This window comes from Nicotiana tomentosiformis, chromosome 12, assembly GCF_000390325.3.
Source record: "Nicotiana tomentosiformis chromosome 12, ASM39032v3, whole genome shotgun sequence".
NCBI lineage: Eukaryota > Viridiplantae > Streptophyta > Magnoliopsida > Solanales > Solanaceae > Nicotiana > Nicotiana tomentosiformis.
Window position 1 is genome coordinate 21,338,364 of NC_090823.1, and position 18,243 is coordinate 21,356,606.

General features: G+C 32.9%; 2 protein-coding genes across 3 annotated transcripts; both read right to left on the reverse strand.

Moving 5' to 3' along the window:
• Positions 1-596: 596 nt before the first annotated feature.
• LOC104120841 (serine/arginine-rich splicing factor RSZ22) lies at positions 597-7,176 on the reverse strand. Of its 2 annotated transcripts, none has more exons than XM_009632690.4 (6): positions 7,101-7,176; positions 2,994-3,096; positions 2,086-2,174; positions 1,448-1,667; positions 1,256-1,366; positions 597-908 (listed from the first exon to the last, which is right to left on the reverse strand). In XM_009632690.4, the coding sequence occupies exons 1-6, from the start codon at positions 7,129-7,131 to the stop codon at positions 872-874; spliced, it is 591 nt and encodes a 196-aa protein (XP_009630985.3). In that variant the 5' UTR covers positions 7,132-7,176; the 3' UTR covers positions 597-871. The 2 variants fall into 2 exon arrangements, with proteins under 2 accessions (XP_009630985.3, XP_009630986.1); XM_009632691.4 differs by lacking the exon at positions 7,101-7,176 and adding an exon at positions 3,848-4,003.
• A 3,791-nt stretch (positions 7,177-10,967) lies between these two features.
• On the reverse strand, positions 10,968-12,455 carry LOC104120842 (probable sarcosine oxidase). The gene has a single exon (XM_009632692.4). The coding sequence runs from the start codon at positions 12,369-12,371 to the stop codon at positions 11,142-11,144; it is 1,230 nt and encodes a 409-aa protein (XP_009630987.1). The 5' UTR covers positions 12,372-12,455; the 3' UTR covers positions 10,968-11,141.
• Between the last annotated feature and the right edge of the window lie 5,788 nt (positions 12,456-18,243).

The window sequence follows — 18,243 nt, forward strand, 5'->3', positions numbered from 1 at the left end:
TATTTTGATAAAAATTTGTTCCTTTCTCCCCATAAACACGGAGAGATAATGCTGAGGAAAAAGGGAAGCTTTTGATAAAGAAATGATGAAAAGAAAAAGAACACAAAATAGTTTAAATCAAATAAAGAGAAGCAGATTTTTATTTTTTAAAAAGGGAAAAAAATAAAGAGGATAGCAGCAGCATAAAAAGCAAAGGGAATCACAGGCCCATAGGTTGATGCAATCCTCGATGCCAGGAACTTCCATGAGTAAGATTCATAACTCTCAGATACCCAGCCCCACGACCTTGCTGAAGTGGCGATCAATTGTTTAACAAGAATGTGAGTTCCTCAAACCACTCTGTAACAGATTAGGTACCTGCCATTTGACTGTGATGCCATTCATCATCCTTAATATCTACTTAAATTACCACTACACTTTGAGGTGAGGCGTGTCATAGCCGCAGAGATTCAATCAAACAGAAGCATAGTGATGTAGTAGCTAGCTGGGATCCACAATCTTTGAAATTGAAGATCCCACAGCAGGGCAGTGAAGAACGAAACCACAGAGTGTGGGAGCAGAAAACCAACGAAGCAGTAGCAGAAGACACCTCAACACAAGAAAACAAAAATAAATTTTTAGCAGCATTCATAAGACGTTTTCATTCTCTAAAAGTAATAGATGCCATAAAATACATAAGGTCTAAGTCCCTAAGATAGTGCTTCTTAAAATGGGAAAAAGTTTAAGAAAATAAAAAACACACTTATAATATTAAACGAAATTGAAACCCGTTTAAGTTGAGGGCATGGCCTCACTTACACAGCTGCGACTAAGTCAAGCATAGTAACACATCCAAAAACTCCTGATCGAGACAAGAAATCATCTCTTCCATTCAGCTCCTGCTTCTGATTCGGTCCCTGAGGCCATTTCTGCATACAAAGCAGAAGAGAAGCTAAGGAAAAAGACAACATTCTTTATCAATACGAATGAATAAATAATATAACAAGTTTGTATTGCATGAGACCAAACATCCCGATTCAAAAACCAAAAATAAGTAGGTAACAACACTGTCAATACCAATGCTACACGAACTAAGGCATGATGGACCAAATGGATACGAAATAATATAAATAACAATTCAAGAGACAAATCCTAATACATATACATGCACAAGTATCTAAATACCAAACTTTAACCAAATTTACACATTATTAAGAAAAGAATGTCCAATAAACAGAGATGACACAATAAAAGATTCCCAAGTTAGTAAGTTCACCCATTGGCATAAGGAACTTCATCTCGTCCACGGTAAGGAGATCGGCTATAGCTACGACCACGAGGCGATGGGCTTCGGCGTCTGGGCGAACGTCCACGAGGACTATAACTCCTGTTTCAAAAAGGAAATCAGGAGGGGAAAAGCGAATTTGTCATGTCCTGCTGTATATTGGAAATGAAGTTTTCTTCTGACCTGCGACCATAACTTGGGCTCCTCCGATATCTAGGAGGGCTGCGACTTCTACGTTTTCCAGGAGCTCCACGCCCTCGGCACTCACGAGCAAAATGACCAGCCTCACCGCACTCGTAGCACTTCAAATCAGAGCCTCCAGAGCGACCGCGACCACCTCCGCGGCCTCCTCCTCCTCCTCCTCTAGAATTGTGCGAGAGCTCCACTCTCCATCCATTCTTCCCTGTTTAATGTATAAGGAAGAGAACACCATCAAATGCTTCAATTCCCGACATATTTGCTGAACACTACAGAATCTATAGTATAGAGCGACAGCATAAAAATAAAAGTGATTATCAACCTAAAATATAAAACAAAAGGGATTGAACACCGGAAAAGGCTAAAATTTGCATGGCCATAAATAAGATAAATAAACCCATTCAGAAGGGTGAACAATATGAGTCTTGGCGTAAATGGTAAAGTTGCTGCCATGTGACCGGGTTCAAGCCGTGAAAACAGCCTCTTGCAGAAAAACAGGGTAAGGCTGCGTACAATAGACACTTGTGGTTCGGCTCTTCCCCGGACCCCGCGCATAGCGGGAGCTTAGTACATCGGGCTGCCAAAAAGAAGGTTGAACAATATGCAGGAGTAAGGAACCATACCATCAATTTCCCTGATTGCGTCGCGTGCATCTCTTTGGTCATCAAAGTCGATAAAAGCATAACCAGGTGGGCGTCTTGCAACCCAAACACTGCAAGTATTTATATTTTTGGATCAAGTGTGCTAATCAGAAAGCATTATAGCAAGAAGAATGATCGAAAAAATAAGGAGTCAAATTCCATAAATGAAATAACCTCTAGTGATACTGAAGTGCAACCAATGCTCTTAATATCTAGAATTAATAAGCCAAATCCCTTTGGTTTAAATCTCAACATATCACTTTCTTTGACATCCATTAATCAGTGTTTTTTTATTCAGAAGAGTACGCAGCACAGACTCAACACATCAAATAGCAACAAAAGCATGGAAATTTTATACCACATCCCATTTCATTAGAAACTTCCTTCATAAGTTAGTTATGAATATTAGGAAATAATGCACTTGCGGTGTATTTTACACTCATTTTTTATAAAATTAGCAAAATACAACCTCCATTGCATATAAGTACTGTTTCAGGGAGACAGGTCACAGGTATACTCAGCAAGCTGGGAAGCTAGACTAATATAAATTCTTTTAGCTGATCACAAAATAAGACTTTAATGCTCCTCCATGTTAGATTATTAGTGCACACGTCATCCAAGAACTGACGAAGGAATCTACCAAACAATCCAAGCAATGTAGAACGAATAACTAGCAACTACTTATAATAGGTAGTAGTTGTAAGCAAAATATTTAGTTACTCTACTGCATAGGCAGTATTCAACAGCCAAAAACAAAATAAAGTTGCACCAAAAATCCTATACATAAGAGGTAGTTACTCTCTCTTCAATTCAACTAACTTGTAGAATATGCAAATAATTTCAAAGCACACGAATTACAAATGCAGAATTCAGTGTATAATTTGATTTACCTTCTTATAACTCCAAAGACACGGAATTCATCTTCCAGTTCTCTTTCAGTGACCCTAGGATCAAGATTTCCAACATACACCCTTGACATCTCGGAATAATAACCTATTAAAGAACACCGATTTCAGGCAAACATGAATAGAACCTATCACATTAATAACTAAGAAATTGAATTGCACTGTCAGAAATTCACCAAAATCCTCGGAAACAAATGGGTATTTTCAACTCTATTTTCTTGGTAGCACTGTAGTATGCTTATATTATTGCAGATTTGAGTTGTATACACTGATGATGTAATATCATGTTACACTGGTCACCAGCTCGATTATACCAAAAGAGTATTATATACAGTACAAGTGTAAAGAAATTTTACACTATCAGGTCATTTTTATTTGTTCTAGCAAGTAACCTGCTTTATTTTCTAAATTACAAGTCCCATTTTTTTATGAAGTGTAGAGCAGTGTAGGATTTCCTTTACACCTGTAAATATTCTTTGCCCGGTGTATATAAATTAAGCTCTTAATAAAAACAGTTACCTATAAAGCTGCTTAAACTATGCACAGATTAGAAATTAATCACAATAAAGGGCATCAATTGAAGAGTTCAATGAAACACTATTTTCATACACAAAAAAATCATACAAAACTATCCTAAATATCCGTAACATAATCAAATTAAATAAAATAAAAAACTTTTTTTTCCAATTCTGTGAAACTTCCAACAAAATTATGATTCGCGGAACTCACAAAATTAAGCATCTAAAGATAGGAGAAGAAGTAATAACTTCAATATTAAAATAACAGATCAAAGCATACAGATCTACAGGTTGGAGATTGATGAAAGAGGAGAGAGGAACCTGAAACCCTAGTGAAGAACTGCAACAACAACAACAAAAAAAACCCTAGGCCACCCCGATTTGCTGAGAAAGTGAGGAATATGAATAGGGAATGTATAGAGAGATATTTTAGGGTCAATAATTGGATGACTAATGGATATGAAATGGGCTTGAAAACTGGACTTACTGGGTTAAGCCCAAGAAAGCTGAAACTCAAAAATGGGCCTGGGCCTTAAAGTTTGAAAAAATAGAGGACATGATCTCCCAATAAGTAATAACTACTCATAATTTGAATTAAAAAAATGACCACATAAATATTTATTTATAGATAGCTTAGGAGTATTATTTTTTCATTGATATTTTATAAAAAAACTCAAATAGCTAAAATAATCTATATTATTATAAAATGATGAATATAATGTCGGTTTACAACGGGATTATTCTTTGTAGATGCCTCCAGCGGAAACGAAATAATATTTCTATGTCATGCATTACTTGCAAATATCATATCAAAAGGCATGATACTATTAGCATTAAAAGCTAATGGTGTACCAACAACGATTTTATTGTGATGTCACCCACTTTAGATTTGATATAACTCTTCAAACAACTTAAATAACCATCACTAATATATCAAAGAAGAACAATGGTGCTAAATTTATAAGGAAAGCAAAATTGATAATATGGGATGAAACACTTATGGCTAAGTATCAAACGATCGAAATAATTGCCCAAAGTTCTAGAGATACATTAGATATTAATGAACCGTTTGGTGAAAATTAATGGTTTGGGATGTGATTTATGTCAAGTACTACCAGTAGTTCTAAAATCGATAAAAGCAGAGACCGTAAAAGTTAGCTTGCCAAAGTTATACTTCTAGCCTCAAATAAAAAAGATTCAACTGACAAGAAATATAAAGTAAGAACAGATCCAGTATTTAATGTCTTCTTGCTTCGTGTCAGAAACGAAGAAGAGCATCAATTAAAAGATTATTTGATTCTTCATGAACACTTGGTTATCAATCCCAATGGTAATAGTAGTGCATTTAATAAGAGAAATAGTTCTATCATTAGATTAAAATATAATTTGTGCAAAATGGCATGATAGAATTAAAAAGATGTCGTAGCTAGCAGAAATAAATATGTTATCAACTAAATAAAAGGTTGATTGCAGAATTTTATAGTAAAAACAAGATGTTATTTTGTGTTTGACTCCACAAAATGATATCAATAATTTCTACCAAGAAGAATACTTAAATACTTTAATACCAAATGACCTTCTACCATACATGTTTGTTGTCAAGTTTATTCGTTCTTACGTATGTTAGTGCCACCGTTTATATAATAGACTAAGTTAAAATTGGTCTTCCATTGTATATAGGTTGATTTTGAAGAAAAATATGTATGTAATGCTACTGAAAAATTTAGATACGCCGAATAGCTTATGTAATAGCACACATGTGGTATATAAAAATTTTGATAATAACATTACATGCAAAAATTATGATACCGGTCAATGTGCTTCTAAGTATATTCTTATCCTTGAATTCAACTTTCGTCTTCCGAAACTAAGGAATATCAGTTTAAATTTGTGTGAAAATAATTTTTAGTATGTTTATGTTTTGCAAATATAATAAATAAAGCACAAGGACAAACATCCTAAATATTTGACTATATTTATCGCAGTATATTTTCTTACACAAACAATTGTATGTTGCACTTTCAAGAGAGATATCAAGATCGACAACAATAGTTCTGGTTAAGGTAGAGCAACCAAAGCATTAGGAGGAAACATACACAAAAAAATATTGTCCACAAAGAAGTATTCGTTAAGATATCATCACATTAAATACTGTTAAACTATAATACATAATTATCCAACTAACATGACAAACTTGATCATTTGTGTAGGTTTTGATGATGTCCTTTTATTTTAAATTCATGTATTACGCTAATGTAATCATATTTTTCAGCATTTAGACGATTGTTGTATTATTATACATAAAATTTCTCTCATTAATTAAATTTTATTGTTCATTCATATAAATAAATGTATAAATCATCACGTACAATTATTAAGATACTAATATTTGTAAAACACTGCAAAATCGTATCTTATAGTTCACTTCTAGTTTGTGACTAACAAAACACCAAGGGATCATTTGGTTCAAGTGTTAGTTATGCGAGGAATATAATGGAGGGATTGTTTATATAATAATTAATAATAAAAGAATTTTAATTCAATAATTAATAATAAAGAAAGTGTTATACACGAATTACTTATTCTAAAAAGATATTTTTATTTTTAAATAATTCACTGCCTACATGGCTAATAAGCGTATTCTTATTTCACATTCGATTTAGCATAAAGTACCCCCTAAGTAATTATATTTTATACAAGATTTTCATATTAGGAATACCATCAACCTAACCCGTAAATAACGAAAAACTGGAGGATTAATTAGACGGTGAAACTAGGGAGTAATCAGTGTTCTAAAAGACGTTTTTGGGGCGAGGCACACCAAAAACGCGCCAGGGCGAAAGTCTTAAGAGGCGTACGCCCAGCAATTCAGGACGTACGTCCGGCGTTCGTGGCGTACGCCGCATTTGAGGCGAGTTTTTTTAGCGAGGCGCAATCCCCAGATATTTTTTCAAATTAAAACAAAATTTGTTGAATAAGTCTTTCATATAATACCCAAATTTTTAAAATTCAGCTTGGTAATTACTCAAAAGTTTTAAAAAGGATCTGAAATGTATTAAATTCTAAAAGTCAAGACCTTTTTTATTGATTGAAGCCCCAGTTCATGGTCTTTCCCAATTCTTTATCTTGTCTGCTAGTCTGTTAGCATCTCCCAAAAGCAACGAACTCAAGTTATTTGAGCTTCTAAGTAGCGTATAATAGATTGTTTTGACTAATTTTTTTATGGGGATGAAGCACATATATATATATATATATATATATATATATAACATATTTATAATTTTCTTTATTTTTTATACAATTTTACTTGTTTATAAATATTTACTGTAATTATATTATTTTATAAAATATTAAAAATTAAATATATATGGGACTTACGCCCCGTGCCTCGGGGCTTATGCCTCGCTGAGGCATATGTAAAACGCCTCGCCTTACGCTCACGCCTTTTAAAACAATGGGAGTAATATTCGGAGAAATGTAAACACTAAGTAAACTTAAACTGTGAAAGTGATTGACATAATCTTTTAAATCTAATTAAGTTATAAGGTAAAAGAAGTGAAGAATTGCGACTGACCTTTTCCCGTGAAGCTCATGCACATACCCATGAACTAGCTAAATTTCTCAAAGTGTAAAACGAAGGAGAAAAAAGACAAGCGAAGAGGATTTAATTTGATCCTATCTTGATATTGTTTGAAATGAATTGTAGCATCTGATTCCAGACCAGACTTAATCGTTAAGCTTTAGCTTCAATAGGAATCTACAGCATTTCGGCTCCACGTAATGTTTGAAGCCAATTAGGAATTTCGTTGAGGTGTTCAATATTTAGTGTACGTGCGTTGTACGTGTGCTAAGCGTCAATGCTTAGCATCAATCAATAAAATATATGTACAGAAGAACATGTAAATTAAATTATCAAATGGTGAGTTTTAAAATGCCTACATTAAGTTAATATTTTATGATAAGTAACGTCGTACATAGAAAAATATAGGGAATTATCATTTATTTAAATGAATACCAAAAGAATAAAAAATAATTAATGACAACTCACTGAGAATATATTTTGTCTATGATCCTTCATCTTATTGTTTAATGTTTGCATTTTTAATAATTACTTATAACTTATTTAATTATATGATGAATTTCGAAAAGAATGACTTAGATTTTCTATAAATTAGTTAAGTCAAAGAATGTTTTGGTTAATTAGGACTTAATTATTTGTTCTTAACATTAGAGAGAATAACTTTTTTTGGCTGATTCAAATCTTAATATTAGCTAGTCCCAAGTTTTAAATATTAATTGTAGTTATAATTGTTGTCCAACAATGCACAATATAAAAGCACGCTTTCTAAGGATTGTTATCGACGACCTCGCGTTTTAGAAAACCTTTCTATCTATTACAACCACACTCTCGTAAAATTTTATTTGAAAAGTTAAATATTTTTAAATTGGTATAGAAAATACAAATAAAGTCAACTAACTGATAAAAGATGCTCTCTTTTTTTCTCGCTGAGAAAATACGAATTGTGATATTACTTCAATCAATAAGAAAAAATGTAGTAACTGTTTTCGACAAATTAGTAAAGAACTAAGAGTCTATGATTGTAATAAATTATATGGATTTCACGGGTTCTAAAAGAACTACATTAATACTATTCTAGAAGCAGTAAAAATATTAAATTTATGTTAAAATTAAAATCAGGTTTAGTTCTACATGTTAGACAACTATTTTAAACGTATATTTACTTTTTAAATAAAAATTAGTTTTTCAAAAGGTATAAAAGTTGGTGTATAGATCAATTTTCACTATGTGGCAATTAACTCTCTCTATAAAATTTTAGGTTGTTAGGTATCTTTAAATACTTATAGTTTTGTTATGTTTATTTTCTCGAATATCAACAATTATTTTTTTCCTATGAGAATATTTATTTTTCACATTCAAAATATGACAACTAACCAGAATGTTAGTTTTCAAAATAATTCTTCCACCTAACATTAACTATTCTTTTCAGAGCAAAAATCTCGTTGTTTTTTGATAAATACAAAACTTTGTTCTTTTATACTTTTAAACTTCATAATTTATTAAGGATGTTTTAATTTGGTTTGTTTATATCTAGAGAAAGAAACATACTTAATTACAAAGTTAATTTTGTATATCACACGTTCTTTGTATGGAGTTAGGATTATTTTGTATTCTATATGGAAGAAACATACTTATAATTACATGCTGGTAGTTATTTTATTCAATTCAAGTAAGGAAAATATTTACATAAATAAAATCTTATTTGATTTTAAATTATTAAATATTAGGACTTTCTAAATAATTCAAATAAGAAAGTATTTAATAACTATAATTTTAGTTGATTTAAAGTCCTAAATATTAGGAAAATAAAAAGTCCTAACTATTAGAAAAGTAAAAAATCCTAACTATTAGGAAAATAATTAAATTGCTAACTATTAGGAAAATAAAAAAAATCATAACTATTAGGGAAATAATTAAATTACTATTTTGTCTAGTCTAAACTCTATTTTTAAAGGGTAAAAAAGGCGAACGACAATTCGCTAAGGGTCTTCGTACTTTTAATATAATATAGATATATAAATGTATAAAAATAATATCTAACTTTTATACATTATATAATTTTTTATACATACATTATAATTCTCTGACGAATGGTGTCCATTATTAACCATCCTTGAGCTTTTGTGGCTCTACATCTGACATGAAACAATAATTTCAGCAGATTATATGTAGACCTACAAGTAGAAGCAGATTCAGGATTTAAAGTATATGAGTTCAACCTTTAAAAATTTTAGTATTGAACTCATTAAAATTTAAAATTTTTAAAATTATAGGTTTAGATATTCTTTTAATTATAATTTTAATAATTTTTTACTCATAATTTTATGCTTTGAGCCGAAAGTATTGCGTTTTGATAAACCCTGAGCCACAATTTTATGTGAATATTTGCACATTCCATCTTAGTATTAATTTGGTTCAAGTGGAAAGCCATCTCATCCAACACTTGCTTCAAATTTGAAAATTTTATATCAGCTGCCAAACACAACTATAATTATTGATATTAGAGTTAGGTTGATCTAACACTTGAAGACGTGACTCAAAGTGGTGACCTGAAACTAGAAAATGTTGCCTATTGTGAATAACTGGGCCAAAAAGAAATACGGAATATTGTCTTGAATTTTTGTCTATGTTTGTCCTGTGGGCAGAATTTTAAGTTTAACAAGTATTATCCCTCGCTTACTTTATGGGCACCACTTTTAACCTTAAAATTCTTCCTATGGACAAGCGGGGTTCAAAAATTAAAGCTCACCCCAAAAAATATTATATTTCTGTAATTTTTTTGTCAAAAAAGTAATACTAGTTGTGACCAACAAAGTCGTCGGTCCTCAAGCGGGAAATAGAACTTTCCATCTAGGGTGTGTTTAGTATAAATGAAAATATTTTCTAGAAAATATATTTCAATTTTTTCAGGTTTGATTAACTTAAATAATTTTATTCATTGAACTCATTTTTTCCCAATTGGAGTAAAATAACTTCCCTATAAAAAAGAGGAAAATATTTTTCCAAATTTTCATGATTTTTACATGATCTTTTTCTAATTATACATAGGAAAAGGGATCTAGTTTATTACATGCTTGTTAGAGTCCACTTCCTTTGATGAGAAACTCTCTTTTATTTGACTCTCTTTTTATAAGGAATGGTGGTCCTGAGTTTGACTTGGTACCAATAATTGTATCTCCCTATTCACACGTTTGCAGCATTGAAATTGACTGCCAATTCCAATTCCCCAGTTGTTTATCCTTTCTTATCTTCCAAGCACACAAACTGATTGCCAATTCCAAAACCGAACTTTAAAAAATCCTATCTAATCCGATTTTATTTGAATTATAATTTCTTTAATTCAAAAATCAAAATTCAAGCCTAAATTTTCATATCCAGTGTGAATTACCCGAGTACCCACCCCTATTACAAAATGACCAGCTAAGTATTGTGAAAGTCGCAACATGAACAAAATAAAAATAAAAGAAAAAAATTCAAGGATCTTAAAAGGGGATAATTAAAAAAGTACTAACTCTTTTTCATTACATTGGTATACTGACATAGCAAGATCTAGTTAACTAATACTCCCTCCATTTTAATTTATATGAACTCATTTGCTTGAGCATGAAGTTTAAGAAAATAGTGAAGATTTTTAAACTTGTGGTGTAAAATGAGGCGCATATATATATATATATATATATATATATATATATATATATATATATGTGTGCTATATATATTGTGTGGCTATAAATCATTGTATAAAGGTAAATTATTTTCAAATAAAAAAAGTGGTCATCTTTTTGGCACGGACTAAAAAAGAAATATGCTCACATAAATTAAAACGGAGAGATTATACATTATAATTTTATAGCTCATAAATTTGAAAGAAATTATAGTAAAATTATTATTAGAATTTCCAAATAACAACAAAAAAGTTAAACTTTCACCTGATTGGTGAGAGTTAAATAACCATATCCTTGTGATAAGATACCACATAGGTACAATTGCCACAATACCAATGGAATAAGACAAACAAATTAACATATGCTACACTTAAGAGAGTGAATGAGCTGAACTCACTTGATCATCAAATTCCTTCAAATTTCCTTTAGGATTCTTCTCAAATCTCTTAATCCCAAAGTACATTAACTCCACATCTTTTGCTTCTCCAACCATAACAAGATCAGCTAATATTTTCCCAACAATTGGCCCCATTTTAAAACCATGCCCCGAAAATCCACCAGCAATTACCACATCCTTTCCGAATTCCTCACCAAGAAAATCAATCACAAAATCCTCATCTGGGGTCACAGAATACATACATGACTGTGTCATGACCGGTTTTGTGGAGTCGACAAAGCCTCCGAATTTCTCCTGGATCCACTGCTTCAGTGGATCCAGCGATACTGTGGGCGTCCACGTTCGATCTGTTGGCTCGCAAAGACGCCCACCATGTACTGGAATTTTAATCAATCCCGGAAACTCAAGCGACGGAGTTCCATATATGTATGGCTCTCCGTAACTAGCAAAAGTAGGAAAACCATTTTCAATAGTGAATTTTGACTCATACCCTTCTTTAATCTTCCAATACATAACGGTTGTTTCCAAAGGTTGAATTGGAAGTACAATTCCTGTTACACTTTTAACTAACTTTTTCATCCACGGTCCAACTGTCACCACACATTTTTTACCCCAAAACACCTCACCACTTTTAACACTAACCAAAACACCCCCTTCAACTTTCTTGATTTCAACTACTTCCATATTATCTTTCAAAAAAGCTCCATTCTTAACAGCAAGTGTTTGAAACATGGACACAGCTTTTGTAGGCTTAATAACACCACCATATTCTGTAACAACACCAACCCAATTTTCTGGCAACTGAATCAATCCACCATATTCGTCAAACACTTGTTTATTATCAAGAACGCGAACGGGGATTGAATTTTTCTCACAGCTAGAGATAACTGATTGAAGAGCTTTGTTATCAGTAGGACCTAAGTCAAACTGTGAAGTCTTGAAGTAAACTTTGTATCCGATTTCGGATTCGGCTTCTCTCCAGAGGGTTTCGGATTTTAAGACCATTTTCGGGTAGTAATCTTCGGGGTAAGTGGCACGTATGGTTCTTGATTCGCCATGAGAAGAACCGCGATGGTGCAAGAAATCAAATTGCTCTAAAAGGAGTGTTTTTTGGCTGCGTTTTGATGTTTGATAAGCTGTGCAGCTGCCCATTATGCCTGCTCCTATTACTATTACGTCAAACATTTCTATGGAATTCTCCATTTTTGTTTGTTTGTTTTGCTCTGGTGTGTGTGTTGGAGAGTGAGGGGGGAGAGTTTTTGGAGTTGTCAAGTAAGCTAGGAGAATGGTGTTTTTAAAGGATTAAAATTTCCACGTATATACCTAAGATCTTTCCAAAAAAGAAAACAAAAAAGTACTGGAATATTTTCCAAGTGAAGATATAAAAATATATTTTTTCTTCCTCTACTTTTTCTTTTTTAGTCGACGTTAGAGCCGGATTCATGATTTCAAGAGGATGAATGCATTATTGTGAAGAAGTGAATTTTGGATTACGTGTTTAACTTTAGTTTGTTAATGTGAACTCACTATATTTTTTAAATTATAGGTTCAAAATTACATTCTTTTTAAATTTTTAGTGATTTTCACGTATATATCAAGGCTCCGTGCCGAAAATAAGACTGCGAGAAGTAGGATTTGAACTGCTAATTTTACTCGTAGAGGTACACTCTATAATTATTGTATCATAGGAGTCTTTGAACATGGGTGTACACACATATATTTAAATAATTTTAAAAAAATATAACATTATTATATATGATTTAGGGAGACGAATATTGATTCACGTGAACCCATGTCCTTAGTCATATATATGCCCCTGCACGCATTACTGGATAAGTCATGCTTCCTTGTATATATTGTCTACTCATCCGTCTCAATTTGTTTGAATCTTTTCAGAGTACATAGATTAAATTGATTAATTTTCAATTCGAACATAAATTCTTTAAGATTTTTTGAAAAATAAAATTTATATATTTAGAAACTACATAAAAAATACTATAAGTTACCATAGCTAACAGTTCAAAATGTTTACAAACTATTTGAGAAAAATATGGTCAAACAAAATCTTATTTGACTCCCCAAATAATAAAATGGTTTATTTTTTTAAAATAAAGAGAGTGTAGTCTTTTGTGTTTTGTTAAATAATGTATGTGCACAATAGCTTAGTCCACTTCAAATTTAGGGGTGCGGTTTCAAGACATATCATTAGGATCAAGTTATGCTTCCTTATATATTATGTACGCTATCTTATTTTATTAAAATGAGATTCGTCTAAAATGTTACATTAACACTTAACACATGAAACATACCATTTGAAATTGATGAGAACTCATTGTACTCATTCGATGTATTGACATATAAAACAAATGGTTTTTAAAAATGTAGAAAAAGCGCTATGTACTTATGTTGTATCTTTATATGTTAATATTAAAGACTTGAAGTAAAGCATAGTACTAGTTACTAAACTTATATAACAAATACAACCACTACACTTCCATCCAAAATCTTTTAAATATTTTACTTCAATTCATAGGGTAAAGATCGAATTCATTTTAAAATTAAAAACACCAAATTAGGTATATACTTGAATTTATCTATTGCAGAATGGTTTATCAAGAAATATTAAGAATAACATTTTATATAATATTTTCTTATTGCAACTCCTTGACTGTTTTTCTTTTGGCAATCCTATTAAATTTTCAAAAGAATCACCTAAATATTAGAGTACACATTGCCCATTATAAAATACCTTCTTAGTTAATATTCTTTAAAATAATGAAACATTATCTCATCGCCCGAGTCATGCAAACGTGGCAATGATTAGTTTAATATGCAAAAAGACAAAAGAAAAAGAAAAATCAACCATTTTTGTTGATGTTATAGAAATTGGAATCTTTAGTTTGATTCCATCCAAAATGATTCAAGACGTGTCGTTTGTGTTTGTGTTTGTGTTTATGTTTGTGTTTGTTTGTGTTTTCTTTCTTTAACCTTATTTGACAGAACATGTGAAACTAGGATTTTCCTGTCTTTCACATGAATCACGAGTGCATCTTTTTCCTTTCTAGTTTGTTACGTGACTGATCATTCTGTTTTCTTGTTTGGTTTTATATGCTATTCCATTTATTTTTTTGTTTTGTTTTTGCTATTAGGGTCAATTTCATTGGATTTACTCTTTTGAATTCAGTTTTTTCGATTTGTTTTTTTTCCCTATATAAGTCAATTTCTGGCAACCAAACACCACAAAGGAATTACCTTGGAAAATATTTTTCATTAAAGGAAAAAAACGGCTTTCTTCCCTAATGTTTTTCCCGATAATTTATTTATGTCGTAATATTGAAGTAGAGAATTTCTAGACCAATTTATACGTTGAAGATAATTTATCTGATTGAACCAGACGAATCTTTCAATTTTCTGTCCAGCTTTATTCACAAGTTGAGTTCCATCGTTCATTTATCAATGCATTTTTTTTGGTCATGTAACGGGGAGGTGTTTATATATGACAAAACTTATAATATATCTACATGCCATTAATTGGTCCAAATTAACAAGAGGAATTAACACAAATAGTCGTCTACCTAACCGCTTAAACTAAAAATAGCCGACGGGGTATAATGCATGCATAATTTATGTATTATATGTGTATAATGAACGTATAATCTATGTATATGGTTAAAAAAAATAAACAATAAATATAGCGGGCTATTTGTGCAAAAGAAGTTTGAAAATAAATACACACCTCAAATTTCCAAGTACGTATACATAATTTAAACCGAAAGCATTAGGTTTTGAAGAATCTGCACCTTAAATTTTGGATTTGTCAGCATTTCCCTAACATAGATATAAGGGACAGAAAAATTTGTATCGGACTATACAATCTCTGTATATATAAAGGAGGGCCAAAGAATGTTGACATGATACTTCTTAGGGACTAGAATTCCCATTAATCTTTTTTCTTAAATTTTTGCCTTTTTTCTTTATTAAGTACTCTATTAAAATTTGAAAGATCACATCTAAAGGTCATCTAACAGTAGTTAAAAAAAATCTGAGATAGGAATAGTCACAATTACAGACACAATTGTTCTAAAAAGCTATTTCTCCCTGCCTTTTACAAATTCCAAGTAACTAAAGAAGTTGGAAATTTTTTGCTTCCCTCATCATTACATTTTATTCTTCTCATTTTCAGATGAAGAAAACTCTTACGGATTGGCGAAAGCGACTTGCCGCTTAGGTAATCAACTATCCTTAGACTCCTGACCAAGTTGCTCTAACCTCAGATAAGTACTTATCGTTTAGTATTAATTTTGTATTATTGTTGTAATACCATACAAAGATATAAATCGACTGAACCATTTACCAAGTGAGAGGTTAAAAAATCCATATTTTTGGTTTGTTTGATCTATTGGATAACATTAACAAAAACAGGCTATGTTGGCTTTTTAAACTTTTTTTTCATCGATAAAGCAAGTTATATTTGTTCGTTGAGAAACTGAAAATGCAAATGTAAATGAAAGTGTATTTGCTTAGAAAAAATTACAGAAAAAATGCTACTTGTAGTATTGGATAAGAACTGAACGGGGCTTTCTTTCTATTTGTGAAGAATTGAACTTGAGAATTAAACTCAGAGGGACAATAATGGTAGATTACTATTTGAGTAGCGATATGTTAGTAGGGGTGCATTTGTTTGTGATACATGCTTATTCTTTATCCTTTGTATCAAATTGTTTATTTTTTGTGGTCAGTTTTTACTTTTTACAAGCTAAATGATTAAGTATCGATCATAATGTATTTGGCAGTTTATTTATATTTTACTAATTAACTCATATATACAGATAATATAACGATTCCTTTACACTCTCACCATAATTTAACTTGTTATAGCATGTTGCATGCCTTATTTTCATTAGTTTGGTGATAGTATGTAACGACCCGACCGGTCGTTTTGAATATTTGCACTTCGCTTGGTTGTTTGAGGGCATGAGTAGCTCCGTATGATGTACTTTGACTTGTGTGAATCGTCGGTTTTGGGTCGCAGGTATTTCGGAATCGAATTGGAAGAAGGAATTATATTGTTGAGGCTTTAAATTGGGAGAGTTGACCAAAATTTAACTCTTTAGCATTTGACCTCGGATTGGAATTTTAATGATTTCGTTAGCTCCGTTAGGTGATTTTAGACTTAGGAGTGCATCCGGAATGTAATTTGGAGGTCCGTGGTAGAATTAGGCTTGAATTGGCAAAATTGGAAATTTGGAGATTTTGGTCGGCACTGGAAAATTTGATATCGGGGTCGGAATGGAATTCCGAAAGTTGGAGTGGATTCGTAGTGTCATTTGTGACGTGTGTGCAAAATTTGAGATCATTCGAACGTGGTTTGATTGGTTTCGGTATCGGTTGCCGAATTTAAAAATTTAGAAGTTCTTAGACTTGAATCAGAGGGTAATTTGGTGTTTGGATATTGTTTTGAGTGATTCGAAGGTTCGACTTAGTTTGTATGTTGATATAGGACTTGTTGGTATTTTTGGTTGAGGTCCTGATGGTCTCGGGATGATTTCGGAAGGTTAACGGGAAGTTTGAAGTTGGAAAAATGCAGCTTGTGTTGTTGTTCTGGTGTGGCCGCAACTGCGGTTTGGGAACCGCAGGTGCGAGTTTTGCATGTGCGGAATTTAGTCGCAGGTGCGGGGTTTGGAAGCCTGGGGTTTTATCGCAGAAGTGGATGAGGGGTCGCACCTGCGAGACCGCATGTGCGAAGAGGTGATCGCAGGTGCGGGTTTTAGGACCTTAAGTGACTTCCACAAATGTGGGCTTTTGGGCGCAGAAGCGGAGGCTGCAGGTGCGCTATCTGGACCGCAGATGCGGTTTTGCTGGGCAGAAAGGTATAAATTGAACCCTTTGCGAATTTTTGGTCATTCTTCACAATTTCAACTCGGTTTTTGGAGCTTTTGGAGGGTTTTGAAGAGGGAATCAAGAGGATTTCATTGAGGTAAGTAACTTGAGCCTCATACTCGTATATATGGTGATTTTTCGTTGTTTAATCATTGTAATTAGTGAAAATGAGGGGTTAGAGCTTGGAGTATTTGGAGAGAAATTTAAGGATTTGAAAGACCAAACGATGTCGGATTTTGATGAATTTGGTATGGTTAGACTCGTGAGTGAATGAGCTTTCTAGTTTTGTGAATTTTGTCGGATTTTGAGATGTGGGCTCGGGGGCTGAGTTTGAGCCAATTTTGAGTTTTGGTCTAATTTTGACGTTTTTCTTGTGGAATTTATTCCATTAGCGTATATTGATGGTATTGTACTTATTGTGAATAGATTTGGAGCATTTGGAGGCCGAGTCTAGAGGCAAGAGCATTGCGGGGTAGAGGTTTGACCGATTTGAGGTAAGTAACGATTGTAAATCTAATTCTGAGGGTATAAAACCCCGAATTTTGTATCATTCTACTATTTTTAGTGACGCACATGTTAGGTGACAGGCGTGTGGGCGTGCACTGTTGGGGATTTGTGACTTGGTCCATCCCGTAGCAACTGTAAAGTTGCATACTTTGTTGAAACCATATGATACTTATATGTTTTAGAAAGAATTTCTGTAAATTGGGCTGAATGCCATATTTGGGCCTTGCGCCAATGCTGTTTGGACCCTTAGGGGCTGTTTCTTACCATCCTCTCATTGTTTTCGATTGAGAATCTACACTCAGTCATGTTTATATTTATTTACCGCATAACTCGGTTTTATGACTCTATTTTGATGCATATTAAAGTTTTGGGTTGAATGCCCTGTTTTACTGAAATGCCCGAGTGGCTTGAGAGGTTTATGACTGAGTGAGGCCGAGGGCCTGATTTGTGAGGATGAGTGTGGATCGGGGCTGCCCGCCTGCATCATATTTATGGCTGAGTGAGGCCAAATGCCTGATTTGTGAGGATGAGTGTGGATCGGGGCTGCCCGCCTGCAACATACTTTATTATTATAGCACGTGAGTTGTCCGTGCAGATTATAGCGCTTGGGCTGAAGAAGCCCATCCGGAGTCTGTACACACCCCTAGTGAACGCAGGTACCTACTGAGTGCGAGTGCCGAGTCCTGAG